At 41.9% G+C, this 26,129-nt stretch overlaps 1 protein-coding gene and 1 long non-coding RNA gene across 3 annotated transcripts; one reads left to right on the plus strand and one right to left on the minus strand.

Moving 5' to 3' along the window:
• Positions 1-6,399: 6,399 nt before the first annotated feature.
• Positions 6,400-18,148, minus strand: LOC133926685 (uncharacterized). 2 transcript variants are annotated; one of them, XR_009911147.1, is made up of 4 exons: positions 17,894-18,148; positions 7,431-7,552; positions 7,015-7,347; positions 6,400-6,937 (listed from the first exon to the last, which is right to left on the minus strand). It is a non-coding gene; the product is annotated as an uncharacterized LOC133926685 (long non-coding RNA). The 2 variants fall into 2 exon arrangements; XR_009911146.1 differs by lacking the exon at positions 17,894-18,148 and having other exon boundaries at positions 7,431-14,286.
• A 3,324-nt stretch (positions 18,149-21,472) lies between these two features.
• Positions 21,473-24,724, plus strand: LOC133926686 (uncharacterized). Its single transcript, XM_062372711.1, has one exon. The coding sequence runs from the start codon at positions 21,801-21,803 to the stop codon at positions 24,648-24,650; it is 2,850 nt and encodes a 949-aa protein (XP_062228695.1). The 5' UTR covers positions 21,473-21,800; the 3' UTR covers positions 24,651-24,724.
• Positions 24,725-26,129: the final 1,405 nt, after the last annotated feature.

Consider the following 26,129-nt stretch of genomic DNA (forward strand, 5'->3'; position numbering starts at 1 on the left):
ACCTGAAACGGACTTACCTTGGTGATGGAGTGTACCGACCTATTGTAAGAAAATTCAATATGTGGTAAACACTCTTTCCACATTCTCAAATTCTTCTTTAGAACTGCCCACAACATGGTCCATAATGTGCGGTTAACAACATTTATTTGACCATCAGTTTGGGGATAACACCTAGAAAGCGCATCAGCAATCACATTGTATTTTCTTTTCTTATGTTTTATGACATATGGAAACAACTCAATAAATTATATCCATTTAGCATATCGTTTATTCAGTTTAGCTTGTGATTTCTAATATGTTTCAGCGATTCATGATCATAATGTATAACAAATTCTTTGGGCTATAGATAATGTTGCCAAGTTTCAAGAACATGAACTAAAGCATACAATTCTTTATCATAAGTGAAATAATTCAGACTTGGCCTACTTAATTTCTCACTGAAATAAGCAACAGGTTTACCTTCTTGAATTAGCACACCTCCAATTCCAATCCTACTAGCATCACATTCTAGTTCAAAGGTCTTACCAAAATCAAGGAGTTAAAGTAATAGAGCATGGGTAAGTTTCTCTTTCAACAACTTGAATGCTTTTTCTTGTGTAGGTCCCCATTTGAAAATTACTCCTTTCTTTATCAACACGTTCAATGGAGCAGCAATGGTGCTGAAATCCCGCATAAATCATCGATATAAACCCGCAAGACCATGAAAGCTTCTTACTTGAGTAACAGTCTCAGGAGTCAGCCATCTCTTTATGGCTTCGATTTTTTGCTTCATCCACCTATATTCCCTGTGGACTAACAACATAGTCAAGAAAAAAACTCGATCCATCCAAAAGGTGCACTTTTCGAGGTTACTGAACAAACATGCATCTCTCAAAGCATTAAAAATAGCACCTAAATGATCAAAGTGTTGTTCTTGTGACATGCTGTAAATCAAGATATCATCAAAATAAACCACCACAAATCTTCCAATGAAAGCAGTAAAACTTTGTTCATCAATTGCATGAAAGTACTAGGTTCATTAGTTAACCCAAAAGGCATTACTAACCATTCATACAAACCAAACTTAGTTTTAAATGCAGTCTTCCATTCATCTCTAAGTTAAATTCTAATCTGGTGGTATCCGCTTCACAAGTCCATTTTAGTGAAAATTTTAGAACCACTCAATTCATCAAGCATATCATCTAACCTAGGGATATGGTGACGATATTTGATAGTAATATTATTGATGGCTCTACAATCAACACACATATGCTAGCTACCATCTTTCTTACGAACCAAAAGAACGGGAACAGCATAAGGGCTAAGACTTTCTCGTACATACCCGTGATCCAAAAGGTCTTGGACTTGTCGCTGAATTTCCATAGTCTCTTCTGGATTGGTCCTATATGCAACACGGTTTGGCAAAGTTGCTCCCGGAATCAAATCAATTTGATGCTCAATCCCTCGAATAGGTGGTAATCCCGGGGGTACCTCAGCTGGAAATACATCCATAAACTCCTACAAAAGATTAGCAACAGCAAGAGGCAAAGAGGTCGATATATCTTCAAGTGAAACTAAAGCATCTTTGCATATCAAAGCATAGATGGTAGCTCATTATCACAAATTCAGCAATGTCAGATTTAGTTGCAAGCATAACACACCCTTTCAGTTTAATTCTATTGGACTTAGAAGTTGTTGTTGCTTTCTCCTTTTTGGGTGGAAAAGCTTTTTCCGCTAGTTGCTGATTTTCAGATTCATTCTCAAGCTCTTTTCTCTTATTTTCAGCTATCTCTTGTTCACATTTCACAATTTTAGCAAGGGTTAAAGGTAGAAAAGTTATTTTCCTTCCTTCATGCATAAGTATACTTATTACTTCTACTATGATGTGTTGCATTAGTATCAAACTCTCATGGTCGTCCTAGCAAAAGAGAGCATGCTTGCATGGAAACTACATCGAAATCAGCACAATCATTGTATGAACCAATAGAAAAATGCACCCTAGCTATTTACATTACCTTCACCTTACCCCTATTGTTGAACCACTGAATATCGTATGGATGAGGATGTGTTATTGTTGACAAGGGAAGTTTCTTGATCAAATCTGAACTTACCAAATTGTTGTAGCTTCCTCCATCAATAATGACTCGAACACGAAAGTCCTTGACTATGAGGAGCATCTAAAATAGATTATGGCATTGTAACTATTCCGCTTGCTCCATTTGAGTACTTAAGACTCGCTGCACAATGAGTATCCTATAATTCTCCATAGCAGCTACACTCAATTCTTCTTCATGGTTGATATTCGTCTCGAGTTCATCCTCTTTACCTGCAAGGTTAGCTGCAAGAGCATATTCATCCTCAACATCACTAGCATTTACATATCCACCATCCTCTATTGCAATGTATGCTTGCTGACTTGGGCAATCCTGTATGACGTAGCCCATTCCCTTGCATCAGTGGCATACAATCCCGGTTGATCGGCTTGTAGAGGCAACCGAAGAAGAGCTCTTAGCTGGACCCTGCACACTTACAGATTTGCTTACCTCAGGAGCGTGTGATGGTGTTGAGGGTACTGCTAAACGTGCCCTACTCGAGAAGGGGGCAGCAGACCGTGAAGCTGAACGTGGGACTATTTTGTCTTGACCCGACAATGATTTTGAAGAAGTCGAGCTTCCAAAATTGTTCCTTGGCCTCTGTTGGCGTCCCTGCAATTCTTTTTCTACCAAACACGCAAGTTGGAACAATCTAGGAACACTATTGTATTCTTTGTAATCAATTATATTCTGAATTTCATGCCTTAACCCTCCATAAAAGCGTGCCATTGCAGCTTCTTCATCCTCAATAATATCACAATCCAACATACTAATTTGTAGCTCCTGATAATATTCTTCTACAGATCTATCACCTTAGTTTAAGCGATGCAATTTCTTATGCAAATCACGTTTAAAAGAGGGTGGAACAAATCTGTTATGCATAGTAACCTTTAAAGCATTCCATGTCGTAGGTGCTAATCCATCGATGCAAAATCTATTCCACCAGATAATTGCAAAATCTTTAAATTCACTAGTGGCTTGCCTAACTCTATGCACTTCAGGAACCAAATGAGCATTAAACTTCTGTTCGATCGTCATCTCCCAATCTAAATACTTTTTAGCATCATAAGCACTCGCAAAAGATGGTATAGTAAACTTAACCTTAGCAAATGGATCATTATTAACATGTGGGTTATGTTGCTGAAAATTATTATCTCTCATACCTTGATGGTTGAAGTTCAATCGATTCCGTTGTCGTGCATCAAAGATGTCATGTTCTTGCCTCAAATTTCTTCATCCACGACGGACTCCTCTTGTTCATGAGCTGCAACATGAGGATCTAGTCGACCATTGTTTGGTGGCAAATTAACCAATCGATCAAAGCGTGTATTGAGTATTGCAATGCTTTTATTGAGTCGTTGCAATGTGGTATTGGTTCCCGTAAGCTTCTTGTCAATGTCGTTACTAATAGTTTGCCGATGATCATCCAACAACATTGTGAGTTCTTCTCTCAAAACACACACTTACGCATCTGATGTTTCACCTGCTATGGTTAGTAGTAGATATAAGATAACAAAAGATATTATCCCTATCGACTACTAGGTGGTGGAGGTGGAGTCACACATTCTCAAGTGTCTTACCATGCTCTTGCAAGTGTTCTTACCATACGTAGTAGTTGGCACAACTAGTGGCTGGTTCGTGATACTTTATCGGGTGCGAGTGAGGTAGTTGCAAGGGGAGAAACCGTTCTGATTGAGAGAATGTGTAGCTTGGACAAGCAATATTTAGTAGCAAGGAATAGCAATAATTGAAATTAGATTAGCAAAGCTGAATAAAAGTCCACAGTACTCGTCACAGTTGTTGGCCAGACTACGTTCCTAGAACTAGCTCAAGCAAGCCAAAAACTATAACAGACTCCAGCACAATGGAACAAAATTCGCAATGCAAACTGATTCCTTTTTTTTGAATTCTCTCTTTTTTTGCACTCTTTGGTTCTTCTCTCTTTTTTTGCCAATGTGACACAAACTCAAAACTCTTCTACTCCCTTTTCTAAGACTAGTGAGGTATGTGTGTCACAAACTTTTTTTTTGTTTCGGAGAGTAGGGGTATAAAGGTAATAAAAAGATACTCTCTCTCTTTGAACTCTGGCTACCTCTGTTTCGGCTATGGTGGTCGGATCCGAGAAGGTGGATGACTCCGACTAAGTGGTCGGATCCGAGAAGGTGGGTAGAGTGACTGGTCGGACAATGAGTGGATGGTCGGAGTGACTGGTCGGACCCCGAGTGACTGGTCGGACCTCGAGTGGTTGGTTGGAGTGACTGGTGGGTGGTCGGAGTGATTGGTCGAGACCCCAAGTAAGTGGTTGGAGTGAGTGGTCAAGTCTCGAGGGGTGGTCGGAGTGAATGGTCGGGACCTCGAGTGGGAGACAAACTCGGCTATAGCAGACTAGGCAAGCTGAGTAACTCGATGACTAAATTAGCAAAAACTTGATGCTAGAAACTAGAACACATGGCTTGACTAGCAACAAGACACTAACAATGGACTCAAACTCAACAACGCGAAAACTGAAAATAAAATTGTGAAAGGCACAAAGTGGTTTGGACAGCGGAAAACTAAGATCTAAATCTTTTTTTTATGGTAATTTTCTATACTTTGGGTAAAGGAACTCGATGAAACAAAAGAGATAACTGATATTACCTAACGGGCAACCAAGGCTCTGATACCGCTTGATGCGCATTTGCCCGATCTTTCGAAGGTAATATGATAAGTCAATTAGTGGAGTTTTCGATGTTGATGATCCAAAGGCTCCGATCAGAACAGATCAAGAACCCTCACAACCACTACACCACTACTCCGTGGTTATCAACTGTGCCAAGACGCGGTTGACCTCGCCAAGAAAACTTCTCCTGCAAGTGAAACGAGTGTTGAAAATTAATCTTGTTTTGGTGTCTTTAGGTAAGTTAAGTATTTAGTACAGGCAAGTCCCGATGCATGCACGTAGAAAGCTAGGATAGTTTTGGTTGGCTAGTTGCCATATACGTACTCGTATAGAAGGTCTATGAGTCTGCGGAATACACGACGGTCGATCAAGTCCGAGTCGTATGCTTGCATGTGTCCAGGTTGTAGAGTTCGAGTCAGAGTCTATATGCTTGTATGGCAAAGTACACGTGCTAGTGCACAGAGTCCAGATACAAGTCGATTAGCTTGTATGTCTGGCGGGTTGAGTACTTAGGGCCTATATAAGCCAGGGCATGTAATAGGAGTTTAGATGCATCTGGGAGAAAAACTTAAAGTACTTGGTTAGGTACTCGGAGAGCTCAGATCTCCTTGGGGCGTCGAATCGTGGAAAGCTCAAAGTACTTGGTTAGGTACTCAGAGAGCTCGGATCTATGATCGGGTCGAGGAAAGCTCGAAGTACTCGATTAAGTACAAAGCGAGCTCGGATCTCGAATATAGACTTCGGAAGATATAAAATAAAAGAAAAGGCTAAACTGTTGCAGCCTCGAATTTTTTGTGTGTTCTTGTGTTCTCTCGTTGAGTTCCGGTTGACGGATCGTTCGTCTTGCTTCTAGTCGGGTTGTTCATGTGGTCGTGGCGCTCACTTGGTCGAACAGCATGGTTGTGCACGTGCTAGTCGCTCGCATAGTCAAGCGTGGACTAGTCGAACAGGTCAGTTCTGGAATCAAAATCAGATTCAGCCCAATTCGTGAGATCCAAACATGCTCTAAGGGAATTATTCTTGATGCTCCTAACTCTGACTGACCGATTGAAAGTTTCTCAATCGAACAGTCGGGGGCTAGGGGGTTTGAAACTCATTCTTGGTTCTCGACTGCTTAATCGAAAGTTTGCTTCTTGACCAAAAAGTTAGGGGCTAGGGGACCAAAATATTTTCTTAGACTTTGACCGCTCAATCGAAAGTCCCTTCTCGATCGAACAGCCGGGGTTGTTGTGTAATAAGTCTTGAACAAGTTTTTAGGCATTTCATGTTTCTCGTCTACAATTATCTTTGATTTTTTGGAAAGGAGGACTTGGTGACAAGTCTACAGGAACTTGGTGACAAGTTTGCAGGAACTTGGTGACAAGTTTGCAGGAACTTGATGACGGGTTAAGTCCACACCCGAGTACATACAGACCAACGATTTTATAACACTCGGAATGGAATTACAGCTCAATCCGAGTACAACGCGGATAAGACACCGGAGTTTTCTTCGTCCGAGCACTCGATGATTTTTGTCTGCCGAAAACCTAAATCGCATTAAAAAGTTCCTGAGGCGAGTCCTATGGTCCAATGAGTCGAGAATATCCCTGCCTAAGCTAATGCTCGGTGGCTGACAGGTTGAACGAATCTATCGTATACGCTTTAACTTTAACGTTTTGGCAGGAAAGCTAATTGCAGGATCAGATCTACTCGAGGATAAAGTACCAGGAAGGTTCAAGACTTATTACAGAACAAAAAATATCAAAGGTAACAATGTTCATTTACCAGTCGATCGGGACTTCCTTAGAAATCTAAGTTGTCCACAATCGCGGCGGCTGTGGGAAGGCTGCCCTGGATGAATCCGGCTATCTCCGAAGTCTCGCAGTTGAAACCCCTCGCGATGACCCCCCAAATCGACCTCGCGGTAGTGACTCCTGAGGCATCCAAGACATTCGAGAAGCACTCACGAGCGAGCCGTCTTCTTCTGCTGCTCGATGCTGGGGTGTCGGAGGGTGCGAAGCGACTTGCGAAAACTTCTCACCAAGCAAGGAGATGCTCTGGACATACCCCACGGCATTGTCGTCGATTGGCCTTGGGAGCTCCAGATGAAAGTTCTTCAGGGATTCGTTCAAAGAGTTAATAGCTGTCTTTAGGTGCGGGAAGGCGTTGGACTGCTCCCTGACAATTTTCACCTCATCTTTGAGCTCCTTGACCCAGGTCGTAAAGGCTGAAAGCAAATTCGCCCAAGTCAGAATTCCGACTGGGAAAGAAAGTAAACCGGATAGTACCAAGAGATATACTTACTCGCGAGTTTTCGTTCCATTTTGGCCATCTCGGACGGGTGGAGAAGCTCCTTCACGGTGATGTCCCTCTCGAGGTGATATTTTTCTCCAAGAAGCTCCTATTCTCGGCAGGCCTTCTTGGCAAGTCTATCCTCGAGACGATGCCTCTCCTCATACGCCGCCTCGAGACATGATTTCGAGAAATTCCTCCTTGAGGTGTTTCCTCTCGCCTCAATCACCTCCTGGAGGTGCTGCCGCTCCTGCTCAAGGAATGAAGAGCGAGCCTTCTCCTCCGCCATCTCAAGTCGAAGTTTTCCCGACTTGGGTCGCGCTTCGAGAAGATGAGGGCTTCAAGCTACTCAGAACCCAAACAAAGAAGGAGGATCGTAAGGACCTGAAGAGGAGGTACAAAGAATTTGAAAAGAAGAAAAGGCCTACTTGAAGGACATCCTGATCTTGGGCATCTACGGCTGGTGTGGCCGCCGGGACAAGAGTCTCGACTCCCATCGGCGGAGTCTGGCACCCGAGTGGGCCGGGAGCGGGTTCTTCATTTGTCGCTTCTGTAGGAAATCACAAACACAGTGAAGAGGAACACACGCAGAGTCTTTGCGGCACCACACCTGTGCCTTTTCTCATTTGTTTCTCTTAATCTTCCTGGCCGTTCTACGACGTGCACAACTAGCCACAAGAACCGGACAACACATGACCAGCCAAGACCTAATGCATCTACATGCTAACAACTCGTTCACGTCCGACAGCAAACTCGCAAGTACTCAGTCGACCGACGATACATGCGTCCATACAAACAGCTTGAACTTTAACTGCTCCTGAACGTGCACCACGGCTCGGCAAGCACTTGGCCGCCAACCCATGCAAGGCTAACTCCAATAAAACATGCGTGCACTCAACTGGTGGCTGCCGATCCACTCGCTACTCACTGTAGATCGAACCACAATGCCATTCAGCACGCTCCCAAACTAACTTAGACACTTTCCTGCTCAAAGCTACATTAACACGTGAACACAACTAACATACTACTAATGCAAAAATAACAAGATTAATCTCACAATCACCCCCTAATCTTGTTGGTTTTATTTGTGCATCTCCATGCAGGGCTTCAAAGTAGCAGCTAATCATCGGCATCTACCATGGCAAGCAGCGCCTCTTTCTCCTTCTTGGACTCATGGTATTTCTTTTTCCGAGAGTAGTGCCCATACTCTTTGCAATTGTAGCAGGGCACCTTGGTCTTGTCAAAAGTGCTCTTCTTCTTGCCACTCATCATTCTTCCTATGTAAGAAACAAGCGACCACCCCTTGCTTCGGTTTCATTGTTATCAGTTTCATACCTCTCCTCCATTGACTTGAGATGGCTAGTGAGCTCCTCAACGGATAGTGTCTTCAAATCAATTAGCTGCTTGATGGAGATGACCACCTGGGTGTACTTGGAGGGAACCACACGAAGGAATTTCTTGACCACCGCCTCATCTTCCACCATGCCGCCAAAGGTATGAATGTTGTTGACGAGGCCCGTCAGCTGCATGGTGAAGTCATCCACTGATTCGCCTTCCTTATTGAAGATCAACTTGAACTCCTTTGCCTTGCGCACATGCTTAATGCTTGTGCACATTGTGCGCACGGTCTCCCACACCTCCTTTGCAGAGTTCTTCACCGCCAATGTTGCCAACATTTCCAACGGCACCGCTTGGAGGATGGCCAACAATGCCATCCTGTTGATCCAGTACTCCATGCCGCCAGGCTCGATAGCATCCCAAACACCTTGAGCCTGCATGTTTACCTTCATCAGGAGTGACCACTCGATGTAGTTGTTGCTCATGAGCACAGGGTAACACACTGTCACCCCGGCCTCCTTCACATGCTGCACAACGAGCTCACGGCCACTCTCGTCATCGTTGTGGATCCTGGAATGCAGTGATGTCGTGGAGCATCAAGGTGACTTGGAGCCAGAGCCCGACATTGGGGATCAGGATCACGTGGCTCTGAATACCAATTGTAGGAAATCGCAAACACAATGAAGAGGAACACGCGCAGAGTCTTTGTGGCACCACATCTATGCATTTTCTCATTTATTTCTCTTAATCTTTCAAATGCTAAGAACATGCTTTAAAAAGACAGAAGCAACTAACTAAACTTCCTGGCTATTTTGTGACATGCACAACTAGCCACAAGAACTAAACAACACATGACCATCCAAGACCTAAACTAAGGCCATGTTTGTTTTCTCTTTTGCTTTTGGATTTTGGTAGCAAAACCCAATAGCCAAAACAAACGGCTCAATTTTGCAATCCACAATCCGAGGTCGAATTATGCCAGAATTTACAGTCCGATTCTCCCCAACTTCTGTTGGATTGTGTGGGATGGGCAAACAAACCTGGACATCAAAGTTGGTGTAAATTATCCATAACTGCCACTAAACCACCTCGTACCAATCCCTCCCCCCTCTACGCCCCCACCTGCTCCCTCCCTCTCAAGAAACCCTACCGCCGCTTCCCACCCGCCTAGCGCGCTTCCCCGCTGTCCAGCACACTTGTCCCAGACCGGCGCTCTTTGCAAGACCAGTGTGCTCCCTGCCAACCTGCATGCCTCCTCGCCCCTGAACTCACCGACCATGCTTCCCGTCCGACTGGCACACCTCCTCACTCCAACCACGCTGAGGGCTTCAACGCCCTTCTCCTCTTCTTTATCCATCGAATTTTGTGGTGACACCTGCAAGTACCTCCACCTCCATCTCCCCACCCAGCTCTCTCTGCAGGCTCCCTCCTCGCGCTTTGTCTATCCACCCAGCTCTCTCCGTGGGCTCCCTCCTCGTGTGCGCAGCAGCAGGCAGGCCGGCGGCTACTATCTCCCATCCTCTCATGCATCGAGCAGTAGCTGCTCTCTCTTCGCATATGCTGCTAGCCCTCCCTCTCACTCCCTACTCTATGTTCTCTATCGTTGACTCTCCACTTTGTTTTACAATTTAGAATTGATCTCCTGATTTATTTCTCGGTACCGGACTACTGATTAGTTGATTAATTTACTTTTGCTGAATAGTTGGGATTAGTTTTTTAGCAAATAGGCAGAAGAAAGGACGCTTTAGATTTCTCCATTGTTGCTGTATGAAAGCACATGCTTAAAAGTACATACGTTAAAGTTTATCTTTGAAATCCGGTTACAAGGCTGATGAGTACAAGTTAAATGGTTACAATTTGTTTACTAATTACATAATACCTATTAATTATTACATCCTTACTAATTACATTTTTTTGTGATAAATACATGGAGAACTTTGTTTGGGATAAGGCAAATTGGGATTCTTATCACACCAGGGCCTTTTGTGAAATTTGGTGCAAGAAATACATGATGGGAATAGGCCTCTTGGTGTACTGTTTAACAAAGCATACAAGAACTTGCATGATAAGTTCTTTGGTAGGACAGGGAAGCATCACTCAAAAACACAATTTAAAAACCGATGGGATTCGTTGAAGGGTTTGTATACTTTCTGGCTACCCATCAATAAAGCTACTAGACTTGGATAAGATAGTACCAAAGGAACGATGGACGCAAGTGACAATTGGTGGAAAGAGACCACAAAAATACTCACTTTTATATACTCATTACTACAATTAATTCTATTGTGAAATAAGTTACCTGATATTATCTTCTTTGGTTTTCAGAATCATGGAGGATGGAAGAAGCTTCAAAATGAACCTCCTGAGTGTCTCTCAGAGCTTGAGAGGATGCTTGAGCATAGTGTAGTGGATGGTTTTTCCTCTTGTGTTCCCGATGATAGAGTAGGAGGGAACACAAACAATGCGATTGATACCAAAAAATTGGCAACTACAAGCCCTCAAAGGAACACTAGCACTAGAAATATTGCTAATCTGTTAAAGCGATGTGGTACTACCAATAGTGCTAGTAGCCCAAAGAAGAGAAAGAACCCCATGGTTAAGATAATGAAAGGTATATCGGATAATATTCAATCCTCTAGTGTTGTTGCCAACAAGGTGCTGCAAGGTGAAATGAGGTCCGAATCCATTAAGGAAGTGATGAGTTTGTCGATGGAGTCTGGGGCAATAGAAGGAAGTGAGGAGCATTTCATGGCTAGCAAGCTTTTTGTCAAAGCGGAACATCATGATGTATTCAACACTTTGTCCTAAAATGAAACAAGGCTCAATTGGTTGAAGAGGTGGTGCCAAGAGAATACAAATTAGGATTATTTATTTGGACCTTGTTTGTTCAATGATCCTAGTTACTGTTATGTAATATTTGCTTTAACCTTGTTTGTTCAATGAACCTAGTTACTATTATGTAATATTTGCTTGAACCTTGTTTGTTCAATGAACCTAGTTACTATTATGTAATATTTGCTTGAACATTGTCTGTTTCCTAAACCTAGGTACTGTTATGCAATATTTGCTTAAACCTTGTATATTTGCTAAATTATTGCTTCATGAACCAACATATCAGTGTGTAATCTATCTTTCCATTTGTTTGTAGATGAGTTCTACTGAAAGTGATAGAGATTATGAAATATTAGAGCTAGCACATAGTCAATTGGATGTGCTTAAATAGTATGGAGGAATAGCAAGTACTTCTGTTATGTACTATGGTGACAAATTCTTAAATAAATCTTAGAAGAGGGAATCTATTCTCTTAGGTATATAATGGGTTATGAAAAGGTTGAATGATCTTAGAGATTGCTATAGCATGTTTCGGATGAGTAGGACATTTTTTGATAGGCTTCATGACTTGTTGTGTCAAATTATGGCTTGAAGTCAACAAGACATATGAGTTCTATTGAATGTATAGGTATATTTTTATGGACTATTGGGGCTCCACAATCATTTATTCTAGTTGCAAACCAGTTTGAGAGGTCAACTGAAACAATTAGTAGGAAATTCCTTCATGTGTCAGATATTGTCAATCTCCTTGCAGCGGATGTTATAAAACCTAGGGACCCAGAGTTCAGATGGTGCATCATAGGCTTCAAGATCCTCATTTTGACTACATTTCAATAACTGCATAGGCGCATTAGATGGTACACATATAGCTGTTGTTGTGCCTTCGACAAATTCGGTTGCACATGAGGTACGCCATGAATATTCAACTCAAAATGTGTTGGCCGTATGTGACTTTGACATGAGGTTCACTTCCATTGTTATCAGATGGCCCGGCTTGGTACATGACATGAGGATGGTCAATGATGCTTTACGCAAATATGGCAGCAAGTTTCCACATCCTCCACAAGATATGGTTGTATATCATCTCGTTATTATCTCATTTACAACATAGTAAAAATTATATGCCTCATGTTGAATGTTATTTGTTAGGAAAATATTATCTTTGACTTGGGCTATCCAAATCAACCGAGTTATCTAACTCCATACAAAGGGGAGAAGTACCATCTACAGGAGTTTTGACAAGTCTAATCACCTAGTGGTAAAAAAGAAAATTATAATAATTTGCATTCATCTCTCCGTAATATGATCGAGCGATCATTTGGTGTTTTGAAGGTGATGTGGATAATATTATTGGATTTGCCAAGTTATTCTATGGTTAAGCAAACAAAAATAATAATTGCATGCATAGATCTTCATATCTTCATTCGAGATAGTGCTATTAATGATCAAGACTTTGAGATGTGTGATCAAAATGAAAACTATATTTCAACAGTCGATGGATCTTCATCTCATGGAAGTGGTGGCAATGAATTAGGAGATGAAGATGGACATATGAATACTTTTTGTGATAATCTTGGTGATGCTTTATTTGCTATGAGAAACTAGATTGTCATGCAAGGATATGAATGATGTAACATTTCCTAATTTATGGACTAAAAAATTTGTATGATTGATGTATCAGTTGCTACTTGATGGTTAAAAAACAATGCGGTATGAATTATATTTTATTTGCTATTTTATCCTGCAAATTTGTATTTCTAAAATAGCTATAAAGGAATAAACAAGAGAAATATGTACTAAAAAAGCTAAGGGCATTACAAATATTGTAAAACAAAAGCTGTCATCCAACCCTCTCACAATCTAAGTAGTCAAACAACCCTTAACTTTAGATCCTTTAGCTTTTCATAATCCATAATCAAAAAACTATTTTTTACCATCAAAACTGAAACAAACGCGTGCATGCATCTACATGCTGACAACTCGTTCGTGTCCAACAGCAAACTCACAAGTACTTAGTCCACCGACAATGCATGCGTCCATGCAAACAACTTGACCTTTTTCCTGCTCCTGAACGTGCGCCACGACTCGACAAGCACCTGGCCTTAAACCTGTGCAAGGCAAACTCCAAGAACACATGCGTGCACTCAACTTTGGCTACCGATCCACTTGTTACTCACTATCGATCGGCTCACAATACCATGCAGCACTCTCACAAACTAACTTAGACACTTGCCTGCTCGAAGCTACACTGACACATGAACACAACTAATATACTACTTATGCAAAAAAAAAAACAACAAGATTAATCTAACAGCTCCGGACCAATGGGAACCCCATGGCAGTCTCCAGTACATCTTCGGCTGCCACGGCCGCTTGATCCTCTGACGCGCTCGAGACGTTTTCCTCGAGCTATGGCGTGTTCGCTGCCATGAGCACGGCAGACGATCCCTCTATTATTCCCGAGAGAACAACCTCGGGCGGGGGGATCGACTGTGGTGGTAGTGGGCACGGTGGCAAGCTCTAGCGTGCATGAAATGCCGGGGTAGTCTCTACCGAACGGAGATTTTCTGGCTGAAAAGTAAAAAGCATGCTCAGGCATAATAAGTCAGAAAATGATCAAAAATGGCTTACACCTGAAATCTAAGCCCTACCTCAGGTAAGTGTGCTAGTCGACGTTAACATCACACCAGTTAATGTGTTCCCCCAAGTTATTGGTCGGCTGGTCGACCATGGGGATGAGAGCCACTGATGTGGCGTCTCCCAACCCCGGCTGATCTCCCGATGACACTGAAGCCACTGGGGCCATCGAAGGGTCGGGGCATGTAACCATCCAAATTCTAAAATCCAAAGAAATAAAAAATTCAAAGAAAATAAAAGATTTTACAAAACTAAATAAATTTCTAAGTTTGTATGTGTGCTTGTATGCATAGACACATATATGTGACTATATGTGTTATATGTATAAACACATATATACATTGAGGGCTATTTTCTTATAAAAGAATAACTATGTATATGTGTGTGTATAATTGGTTGTTTGATTGGTTGATTTATTATGTGAGCTAATATAAATATATAGTATATATGTTATATATATATATATATATATATATATATATATACAGGTGTATATACAAGAGGAATATAGACTTATGGAAAAAGAAAAAGAAAAAAGCTTTTCTGGTTAAATAGGCCCAAGCCGATCTTTCTTTCCCTCTCATTCTCTCTGGACCAGCCCAGCCTAGTCGTCTCTCTTACCCCTCCCCTCTCTTCTCTTACTCTGAGCCGCAACCCAACCCATCAGCTGACCCGGTCGGCCATCTCCTTCCTCGAGCTCACCCTCCCTCTCCCTCTTGCGCCACTGAACTGCGCATGTTGCTCATGTTTGCTGCTTGTTTCAGAGAACATGGCTAGCAATTCATGAGGCTAGCCCAAAATTCAAAATTTTGTGATGTTGGTTGTATAAATTGCAATCAATTTTCTGCTTCAACTGACTATGAAAATAAACAATAGAGCATTGGTTCAAGTAGGAAACCAACTATGATAAAATAATTATCACAGTCGGATCTAGCTGTGATCCAACTGTGGTAATCTCATTATCACAATCGGTTGTTTGATAGAATTGAATATGATAATAGTATTATCACAGTCAAACCATTATTAGAACCAACTATGTAATGATTATCGCATGCAATTTTTTACACCGAATGTGATAATATTCGATTATCACAATCGCTTGAGTACAATCGGTTTGGAAACCATGTGTGATAGAGGTTCCAAACCGATTTCCCATGGCCTTCCTATAGTAGTGGCACCAACTACCCACAGTCACCGCAGCATATGGTGATCTCACTGTATCACCATATCATGTGATGACTAGGTTTGCAGAGGGACTTGTCTAATGCAAACTATCTCAAGTCTTGATCTTTGTAGCTTCTCTTTTTTGATGTCTTGGGTCTTCATACTGATCAATTAGAGGTAGCAAAACCTAGTGAGCATCACCTACTTAGATAACTAATCTAAAGACATTAGATCAAGTTACTAAATCCAAACCCCTCATCATAGTATAACTAAAGAAGATAAATCTATCTACACAAATGATACTCTCGACACCATGATCACTTTTATAATAGCAAAATGAAGCTTTTTTTTTTTGCCTTGGTGATTATACCCTTGAGATCTTTAAAACCCCAAGTTCATCACATAGCATCCATAAAACTAAACCTTACATAATAACCAATAATGATAGTTCCATTAACTATGTTAATATTAATCATCAAAATCACATTGATCTCATGTTAAGGTCATTGATCTTTCACCAAGCAGACAAAACACACCAACACATGAACAAAGACACCATACCCCAACATGAAAAGAGCAAAGAAGGAGGCCGACAATAGCACAAAGTAAAGCAAGGGAGGTAAGTGCCATCACCAAGACCTAGTCAGATTAGCATCAAATCGGTGGCAAGAAACCACATCACTGAAGCAATGTACGAAGGATAGAATCCCACGGGTAGGTATAACGATATTTTCTCTGCTCAATCAATCCACGTTATGATAACCCACTGCCTATCCTCTCTATCATTCTCAGTGAATATCATTGCCATTTCTCTCTTCTATTTACCATATCCTCATAGGGATTAAGCACAAGAAAGAAAATACAAGGTACCTTGGGCCATGTATCTCTGCAAAATGACATTTCTCCCCACAACAATAGCACACATAATGTTTTTACAATGCTTGCACGGTGAGGTGGACTAAGCCCATGAGATTTTTTTCCAAGCCCATGAGATTTTTTTCCACTTGGCATTTGGATCCATGTTTTCTTTAATGACCTCTATGATAGTAGAAGTTTTTTTGGTTGCCTTTGCTTTTGAAGGGCAATGAAAGAAAGAGAACCCCCTCCTATCTTTTGATCATGGTCAAAATCCTATCCAAGTCCCCTTTTTAGATCTTCCTCCTAGTTTTGATCATCATAGTTCACGCACTTGTTACGGAAATCCTGACCAATGCACAATTCAGATTTGTTTAGCTTTTTTCTCACATCCCATCTTGGATGAACCCTGAAGCTTTTGTCATGTTTGAATGGAGGTCTTTTGCAGATGAATTTTCATATAGGAATTAGATAATGTGGCTGCAAATATTGATTAATCGAATAGCTTGTTTCAATTGACCGAGGATGTGAATGAGAAGACAACAAAAGGGAGCTTGGAGCAAGAGGAGTCAGTTAGTAGTTCACGGAAAAAAAGGCATAGTAGAGAAATGCGGACTAGGCAATCTCTGAGTTGAAATCATTCCAAACATCCAACTCTTTGAAAAAGTTCTAAAGGCCTACTAGCTACTCCAGAGTGCACGAGCTGGGACTGATCCAGACAACCTCGTCGAACAAATATGAGTAGACTAGATCTAGTTTGGTGGTACTAAATATGAAGTTTTCCTTCTCATTCAAAAACTATGTGTGACTGTAAAATTGGATGAATCAATAACCTCAATCAAATCGTCTAGCTAATCAGTTTAGGAAGAGCTACTCCTAGGATTTTGGGGAATACCGTCTACTTAAACACAATGTAGAACACGCAAAAAAGAAAAAGAAAGAGAGTAACATTTTTAAGTAGTTTAAAGTCTTCTTTCTAGGAAAAGGTATGGTAGTAGCGGTTAAGCTGGTGATGCTCCAGATGAGACTGACTCTATATGTCCGAAAGGACACATCTGGTGAGTCATTTTGAGAGATGATTGAGTGGATTTTCCATATGACAGGAACAATAGCCTTACCAAATTTCAGTTATATTTCTTGGTTGGCTCAAATTACCACCCATGTCCATATATTAGTTAGAAGGATCCACCAAGACAATTTTTAGTACTGAAGGGACTAAACTGAATATATCAGTAGTTGATGGACTCAAATCAACAAAATCATATCAGAACTGCTTGGTTGCAAGAACCGAATAGTTTGGGGGCTCAAAGGAGCAAAATAGACTTTTCAAGGCTTGATTGCACAAGTGAAATGATTAGCAATTCTACCACGGAAAAAATAATAGGAGAAAATTGCATGGTATCCTTTTAGAAGAACATGGGCTTTAGCTTTTGTGACTAAAATGGCTATGTTTTTTTTCAGATATTTGTGACCTATATTTTTTGCAACGAGACCACAAGTGGATCTAGACCTAACTAATACAACATCAGTCCACGAGAGGTAACCATGGTAGGAAGTCAGAGGAATAACATATGGTGCATGTGTTCCCATAGCAACTTAGTATGCATAGCCCATTAAGGCCCAATAACCATTCCTTTTCATTATTCTTCTTCTTTCCTATTTCATTTATTATTCGCCGTGATCAAAATTTCTTTTTCACTTTCATAAGCACTCAATAATTAAAGAATTAATACTACAGTTTGTAAAACCCAATTCAAGAACTGTAAATACCGTAATCAGCTTTTTTCTAGACTATGCAACAACAATTTCTAAAAACCTGCGTAACATTTAGCATAGGCATATTCAACCTTAATATATATGAATGATGGGATAGTACAACTTATTTGTAAGGATAATATATTGAATTGTTAAATCTTTAGAAAGGACAAAAAATGAAATATGATTGTTTTATAGGATAAGTTGTGAAAAACATCCTGTTCAAACAGCTTCCAAAACGAAAACTCGATTTGAGAGATATTTGCAATTGATACTTTTAAAAAAGAGCTCTCACAACACCCCTCCTCACCTTGTCTGGTGGCACCACGTGGCCGCACACTACACACCCTGGTTGGCGCGCACACAGGATAGGAACCTGCGGAACGTCACCACCTGACACAATGGCTTCGATTAATCAACTCACCTTATGCTGGAGTCACATTGGTGAGCTCCAGGGAAGACGGAAAATGGGGGCGCTGGACGAGAGGCCAAGGCACCATATAATCAGATCCTGCCCTTTTACCTGTGATCCAACATTGTAAGTGTAGTCCACCGTAAAGTTAGATGATCCTGTTCTATGAGACTGATTATAGGTTAGGCAAACCTTTGTTTTTTTCGAAGAACCGTTAGGTCAGCTTCAAGGGATTTTCTTTGGGGAACTAAAATTTTGTCGTGAAGAGATTTTTTTTCTTTCAACGTTCTAATAATTTTCCTTTACGATAGGATTCTCAAGATCATTCTCTTCAGAATGAGATTCACTCTTTTCCCTTTACGATTCCTCTCAAAAAGAAACGGTAAGAGAAAATAAAAGAAATAAGAACAAGAAAAAGAATTAAAAAGAAAACGAAATAAAAAAAATATAGTTGGAGATGGTCTCAAACAAACCTTTATGATTTTATATCACTACCTTTTGAAAAGCATGTTCCACCAAGACATTAGTTTCTTGAAATCGGTCCAGATATTTAAGCTTCTCGATTAAGCTAACATTTCCAACTTCCTCGCGAGCGGCGGCACTGCAAGGTTGGCTTAGACGCGCGAGGGCGCCGCAGCTGCAGTATGCACCCCGCGGCGCCGGCGCCCTGCTCGTCTCGGGCAAGCGGAGCTGGTCGGTGCGCCCTCCGCAGTGGCACACGGTGGCGGTGCTTGGTGCGGAGCTCAGGCGGCGGGATCTCACTGCCGGCTCTCCCGTCAACGGTGAAATGAGCCTATGGAATGGGGAGGGGAGCCGCTCGCACGGCAGGTGCTCAGCGGAACGCACGTGCGAGCAACCTGCCCGGCAGGTGCTCGACGAAATGCGCGGTGGAGGATGGGCCGTCCGCAGGCGGATGGAGATCGCGTGCTGCTCGAGTTCCAGGCTTCCAGCCCTTCTCGCGAGGCGTAGGGTGCGGTGCGGGTACCCGAGATGCATGATAGCAATGCCCCATGCCCGAGTTGGACAGAGCTGGCTGCCAGCGTATACCAGGTGTGTGCCCACTGCCCAGCCGCCATCTTCTTGTCAATACATGCTGCTGATGGTGTTGCTTGCAAATGGACGTCTTCGTTACCACGTCCACAAGTTGAAAGATTCTCTTTCTTCTTTTCCCGCTTTGTCAACTCGAAATTTAGCGAAAATTTAAAGTCTTTGGTGTTTGATTTCGTGTTTGGATTTGGGGGACAAAAGGAAGACTTGGATTCGAAAGTCTTCAACGCAAAATTGTCATTGCTGACCACTATAGGTGTGTTTGGTTACCTAGACAAGGTTTTGTAGAGATGTATCATATAAGTAGGCTGAGGGAAAATAGGCTGAGCAGAATCATATTTGTTAAAAAAAGAATATTAATTAATTGTATCTATCTGGACAAACTAAGTTGGGTTTCTGTTTAGTTGGCTCAATCTGAGACCGTATAAGTGGATGCAAGACTTAAGATTGTAGTTAATTACTCGTATAAGAATGATTTTGTGACATTGGCAAATGGGCTCACCTGTATGAGCAGAGGGAGAGCTTGCATTTATTGAGTCAGGCTTCGGAGTGAAGTTTGAATCGAGTTTCACTCCCAAGAAGATGAGGCTGTATATTTACATCTACCGAGTCAGACTGAAAAAGTATATACGGACAATCAAATACGTTTCTCTTTGAGATTATACGTATCCACCGAACTAGGTTGGGAGAGATTCGAATAACTAAACACACCCTACCACTACGAAACAATTCAGTCATAGTCCCTATGGTACATCAAGTGACATTAACTTATTATGCAATAATGCAACTTTGGGAAACAATTCAGTCGTCATCCCTCTGGTACATCAAGTGACATTAACTTATTATGCAATAATGCAACTTGGGTTTCTTATGATCAAGACAACGGGGCAACTGGTCCAAATACACTGCACATAGAAAAGTATTAACATGAGTCTAGCAGGACCACCAACTGCTGCAAAAACCTATGTGCAGTGCTGAAATAACTGGAGGATCAACAAACGTGGCAGAGACACGTGCTCATTATATGTTTCTTCTATAAGAGAGGTGTCAACTAACTACTTACCCAACTAATATGGTTGAGTTGGCACTGGTTTCAGGCATTAGTTGGATAGACCTTAAGACTGTGTTGCCATTCTAGCATGTATTACTTGCACCAAACATATTTTGGGATTTATTTATCAGATATCATGTAGTTCATGGTGGATGGCAGAGGGTTGAGATCTATCGTTCTAGACAGAAAATGTGCCTCAAACTATGGCATAATTATTGCATATGGAGATATCAAGAAGCTGTCGAAGGAATCATTCATGGTTTTGGGGCAAAGGGCCCATGACGACACAATAAGATCAAGGCCAAGTCTCCCAAGTCAGGTCAACTAAAAGGACAAAGACAAGTCTGCATGTTCATATACATCTTGTATCATTGAAAACTAAGGTACTGGTCAATTATTGCACTTCTTATTAAATTATTGCAAATTAGGAAGAAATCTTTTAGTATATTCGTGAAGTTCAGTTAAAGTTGAAAAGATAAATACAAATGAAGGTACGCCGAAAGGGGAGCAGAAAAATGGACTAGTAGTCCTACAAAGGAAAGTAACTGGATATTGCTTCCTGAGTGGAACATATAGTTTTTTTTTTTCGTTTAGCTTATAGGCTTGATTGACTCATAGACTTTTTTCCCTTCTTTGGAAAATTGCCTAGGGATGTTTGTTTACGTTGGTATGTCATATTTTGACAATTCCCTCTTACAATTAGATTGGAATCTTATATTTACTAATTGGAGGCTCCTTTTGGTGCCTCACGTTAATTATAAAAAAATCCTAAAAATTCTTATAAATAAGCAAAACATCCAACCGTCGAATTAATTGATTGACAAACTATAATCATAGATCAAAAACCAGACGAAGCAATATAAAAGATTAAAAAATAAATCATAGAGTCCAGCCTCAAGACTACTTTTTGTCTTGCCTTTCCTTTCCTTTTTGGTGTAGATATTATTTATCCAACAAGATTACGTTAGCAAACTCCAACTTAGTTACGTTAGCAATCAACACACTTTTCCAAATCAATTATAATCAAACATTATAAAATTAAAACAACAGAACGCAAACATATTACGGATTATCACACAAAAATAATATCAAAGAATTTATAATGTATTTTAAAAAATAATATGAGATACGGTGACATTAAAAATAATAATAATTTCAAAAAATCAAGAAACAAATAAAAATCAATTTGCATAACACATAAAATGAAAATTATAATTTAGATCTATTCACAAATAATAAACATGATTCCAATATTATAGAAAAAATATATTTATATTTTACATTGTAATATTTAAATATAAATAGTTGATGTATCTTAGCATACAACCATTATTAATACAAATATCTACAATTCAGCCGTAAGCTAAATTTCTAACTTGTGCAGTCGCACGGGTTGATACACTAGTGTATTAAAGTATGATGTGAACCTAACTCGGAACTATTTGCGTAGTCCACTACTGGAAACTTCAATTACTTACTATATGACTCTACATGCACATCAGTACTGTGATTTTTATGGCGGCTCAGACCAAGTGTCTGTTAGTTTGAAGCGGTCCGCTGGCTTTGATTTCTCTGTTTTTTCTCCCCCTTCTATATAGAGGAGGTGTATCCAAAGACTCATATAGCTCATCTCCATCTTCCAAACCTTCAAATGTTACAATCTTCCCAGACAGAGTAGAGAGGTTCTGAGTCTTTGAGCTCAACTCTATGGAGTCTGAAGAGCAGCCTAGCAACGGCCATGTGCCTAGCGACCCTTCCAGTGAGCAACAGGTGCCGCAGCAAGGCCAAGGTGACCAAAATCCTGGCGCGGATGAGGCTGAGCTTCTATGGAAGCTGAGGAAGTACTTGATGCTGCTGGCTATCCTAGCTGCGGCCATCACCTACCAGGCAGGGCTGGCTCCTCCAGGCGGCTTCTGGCAAGACAACCTGAACGGCCACATCGCCGGTGATATTGTGCTGAGAGTCAGCTACCCCAAGCGGTACCTTGTGTTCTTCTACTGTAATACAACTGCATTCATGGCGTCACTCGTTGTCCTGATATTGCTCCTGATCAGGGAGCTAAGCCGCAATGCGGTTTGGCTCCGGGCACTACAATTTGCAATGTTATTGGGTCTGCTCGGACTCATGGGCGCCTATGCTGCCGGGAGTTGCAGGGAGTTGAGGACATCAGTTTACATTTGGGTATTACTTGTTGGCATCTTTGCGTATGTCACATTTCATGTTGTATTCTTTAAGCATCTGGCACCTCATTGGCTGAAAGAAATGTTCAAGGGCATTCGTACATACTGGAAGGATATCCTGGGGAGCATTTTCAGGAAAACACAGAGCACAACAAATGAGCCGGAGACTCCATCAAATGAGCCAGAGGCTCATGACGAGGCGGAAGAACTGGAGCGGAAACGCAGTTTCCTGCTGGTTCTTGCCACATTGGCGGCAACGGTCACATATGTTGCAGGGCTAAGCCCACCAGGTGGCTTCTGGGCTGATGAAAATAATCCTAACCACCTTGCCGGCGATCCAGTGCTGCGAGATCACTATCCCCGCCGGTTCAAGGCATTCTTGGTCTGCAATGCAACTGCTTTTGCTGGATCCCTTGTGATCATCATCATGCTCCTCAGCGATACTGCAGTGGATCATGTTGTCCAGTCCAATGCTTTGCGGTTGTGTGTGCTGGTGAGCCTCTTTGGGCTTATGGGGGCTTATGCTGCTGGGACTTGCAGGGAGGTCCGTACGTCTATCTTTGTATTCTCCCTTGTTGGTACAGTTTTTCTCTACCTTGTCATTCAGTGGATTGAACCTATTGTGACAAAGCCGAAGTGTGTGGAGAAGACCATTGGATGGATGAGAAAGAAGAAGACTGCAGTTATTCAGAAACTGAGTTCTTTCATTATGTGGGGTGGTGGGAATGCAAACATTGAAATGCATACTAACCCATCAGGGCCAGATACGCAACATCCATCCAACAACAGAATGGCAAGCATTGCAAATGACGCTAAGGATGATCTACAAAAACTGCGCACATACCTCCTATTGCTTGGCATCCTTGCTGCCACTGTCACATATCAAGCTGGGTTGAATCCACCAGGTGGCTTTTGGACAGACAGTGATGATGAGCATGTTGCCGGTGACCCAATCTTGGAGGCCATGAACCCAAGGCGCTACAAGGCCTTCTTCTACTGCAATGCCACAGCATTTGTAGCATCTTTGGTGATTATTACCTTACTTCAGAGCCGATTGATTACTGTTAGTGCCATGAAGCGTCACATATTGCAAACAGCCATGACACTGGATCTCTTTGGTCTAATGGGGGCATATGCCGCTGGAAGCAGCAGAAAGTTCTCAACATCTGTGTATGTGTTCGTCTTGGCCCTTCTTGTTTTCACCTATGTCGTACTTCATGTTCTGTTATCTGTGGCTCTCAAGACACGACTGAAGGGGGCAATAGATTCCATATCAGAAGTGTTCCATAATTCCACGAATTGTTTAAGAAGAAACGAAACAGTGGATAATGTTAATGAAGGGAAGGATTTGGAGAAGCGGCGCAAGTTTCTGATGCTGCTTGCAGTTCTAGCAGCTTCCGTCACATACCAAGTTGGCATAAGCCCACCCGGTGGCTTCTGGACCGACAACAACGATGGCCACCGAGCAGGTGACCCAGTGTTCCATGATGAGTTCCCACGCCGCTACAGGGTTTTCTTCTACTTCAATGCCACTGCTTTCATGGCGTCTCTGGCCGTGATTATGTTGCTTGTTAGCAAAAGGCTATGTGACAAGGGCCTTAAGTGCTATGCGCTGCGTATATGCGTTCTGGTTGATCTGATCAGCCTCATGGGTGCTTTTGCTGCTGGAAGCTGCAGGAAAGTGTCGACGTCTGTGTATGTCATTCTTGTCGTTGCTGCAGTGTTTATCTATGTCATGATTCAGGTCCTGGTTCTGACATTTGCAAAAGACAAGGTGAATGACATCATGAAGTGGATGTTTAACACTAAACCTTTTGGGCACCAACATCCATCCATGAATCATAGGAGGAAGAGAACTGAACACAAATGGCGCAAAGATTTGATGCTGATTGGAACTCTTGCAGTCACTGTCACATACCAAGCTGGGCTGCTCCCACCAGGTGGACTTTGGCCTGATGACCAGTTAGGCCATTTTGCAGGTGACCCAATCCTCCATGATACCCAACCGACAAGGTATAAAGTATTCTTCTATTGCAATGCCACGGCATTCATGGCATCAATGGTCATGGTCATCCTCTTGTTGAACAACACAATAAGCAAGTACAAGAGATCCCTTCTTGCTATGAAGACAGCAATGGTACTGGACTTGCTTGGTCTACTTGTAGCATATGCCGCAGGCAGCTGCAGGAAGTTGAAGACATCTGCTTACATTTTTGCGATCGTCATTGCCGTGTTCATCTACATTGTAATTCATGTGTTGCTGTCATTCGATGAAGTAGCTTTGTTGGTGAGAAAGAAGGGAGAAAAGTGGATGTCATGCCTGACAAACCTTCAGCCATCTGCTGGGGAACTGGGAGAGGTGCCTCCGGCTGTGTAGTTGTATTCTTGAGGTGGCATTTATTCAATTTATATGCCAGATATATACAACTTAAAAGGTTTTGATCTCTGTTTTTCAAATTTTGTAAAATCGTGGTGTAGCATTATTTCTCAGTTATATTTTACTCTTTACATTTGCACAAATGTGAACTGTGAGGTGTGAAAGCAGTTCTTTCTCAGGTAACAATCTCTTTACGTGAAAATTGTTACATGGGTGCCTGATCGGAGTCATAGAGTAATGTAATGTGGAGAATGCTAATTGAAAATACCTGGCCTAGTGGGGTGGGGTAAAACAGCCTGCACAGATAACTTATTAATTGGAACATACTGAAAAAAGAAATTGGTGAGTCCTCTAAAATCACTAAGTAACAGTAGTTATTTTGAAAAATCCCTTTGGAATTGAATCAATCAAGTTTGCCATAGCATAAGCAGTATAACAAAGCATATCACTGATGGGAGGTGGCGCCATCTTGCTCAACAAGTCATTGAGATTTAATACTGATGAGTTCACCCTTCACAAGCCCTTGAGGTTCTTGTGTGTAAGTGATGGTTAGGCGTTAGGCTCTTTTGGGGCTTCCCCCTACTTTTTTTCGAATGCGCAGAAGAACTGCGCATCATTGTATTAAGAATAGGAAAAGAGGTCTAACAAACATAACTCACAACTAGCGCACATGACGTCAGAACGCAAAGCAGCACGCAACAGGTACGCTGCCACGCTAAAAACACACGCTAACGAATCAACAAGCCGACGCAACTACTCAAAGCCCAACATACTCCGTAAGGCAAGAACGCTACAGGACCCACGTAAACATCCCGTAGCTCGCTAGTGCCCCGTGATGGCAAGGTGTGCGAGCCCAGTCGCCCCTGCGTCTCGCCAGAGATGAAGCTACTCAGAAGCCTGACGTAGAAATCTTTGCAAGTTTGGAGAAGCACTATTGAACACACAATCATTTCGGTGTTTCTAAATCATCCATGTCCCAAGCATCACTAAAGTGTTGAAGCATTTCCTCCATTGTTTGGGTAACTTCTTGCCAGATCCGAACCGCCAATCACTGAAGGTTTCATCGACGTTCCTAGGCAATAAATCTGGGAGTCCAACTATATTGAACAAGTAGAACCAAACTTGGCGAGCAAAAACATAGGAGACCAAGAGATGGTTGATGGTCTCATCCTGTCTATCGCAAAGCACACAAGTGGCCGGGAGTGAGAGGCCTATTCGGGCTAAACGGTTAGCTGTTCAGTATTTGTTGTGGATTGCAAGCCATACGAAGAAGCGGCAGAGCCCTGGCTCCCAGGATTTCTAGATTAACTTCCAAGGTTCAAAAAGTATAGCTCCCAAGAAGGACTCATATGTCGATTTCATTGTGTACTGTCCAGAGGAAGAGAAACCCTAGTAATGGTCATCTTGTAAATCAGGATGGAGCACAACCTAGGAGATCACATCCCACAGCTCCAGATACTCTGATAGGGCTCTGAGAGA

The sequence above is a fragment of the Phragmites australis genome, chromosome 8 (assembly GCF_958298935.1).
Source record: "Phragmites australis chromosome 8, lpPhrAust1.1, whole genome shotgun sequence".
In the NCBI taxonomy this organism is placed as follows: Eukaryota; Viridiplantae; Streptophyta; class Magnoliopsida; order Poales; family Poaceae; genus Phragmites; species Phragmites australis.

What these genes read in the sequence shown, in the direction of transcription:
- LOC133926686 (XM_062372711.1), top strand. Translation starts at nt 21,801, where the DNA reads ATGGAGTCTGAAGAGCAGCCTAGCAACGGCCATGTGCCTAGCGACCCT.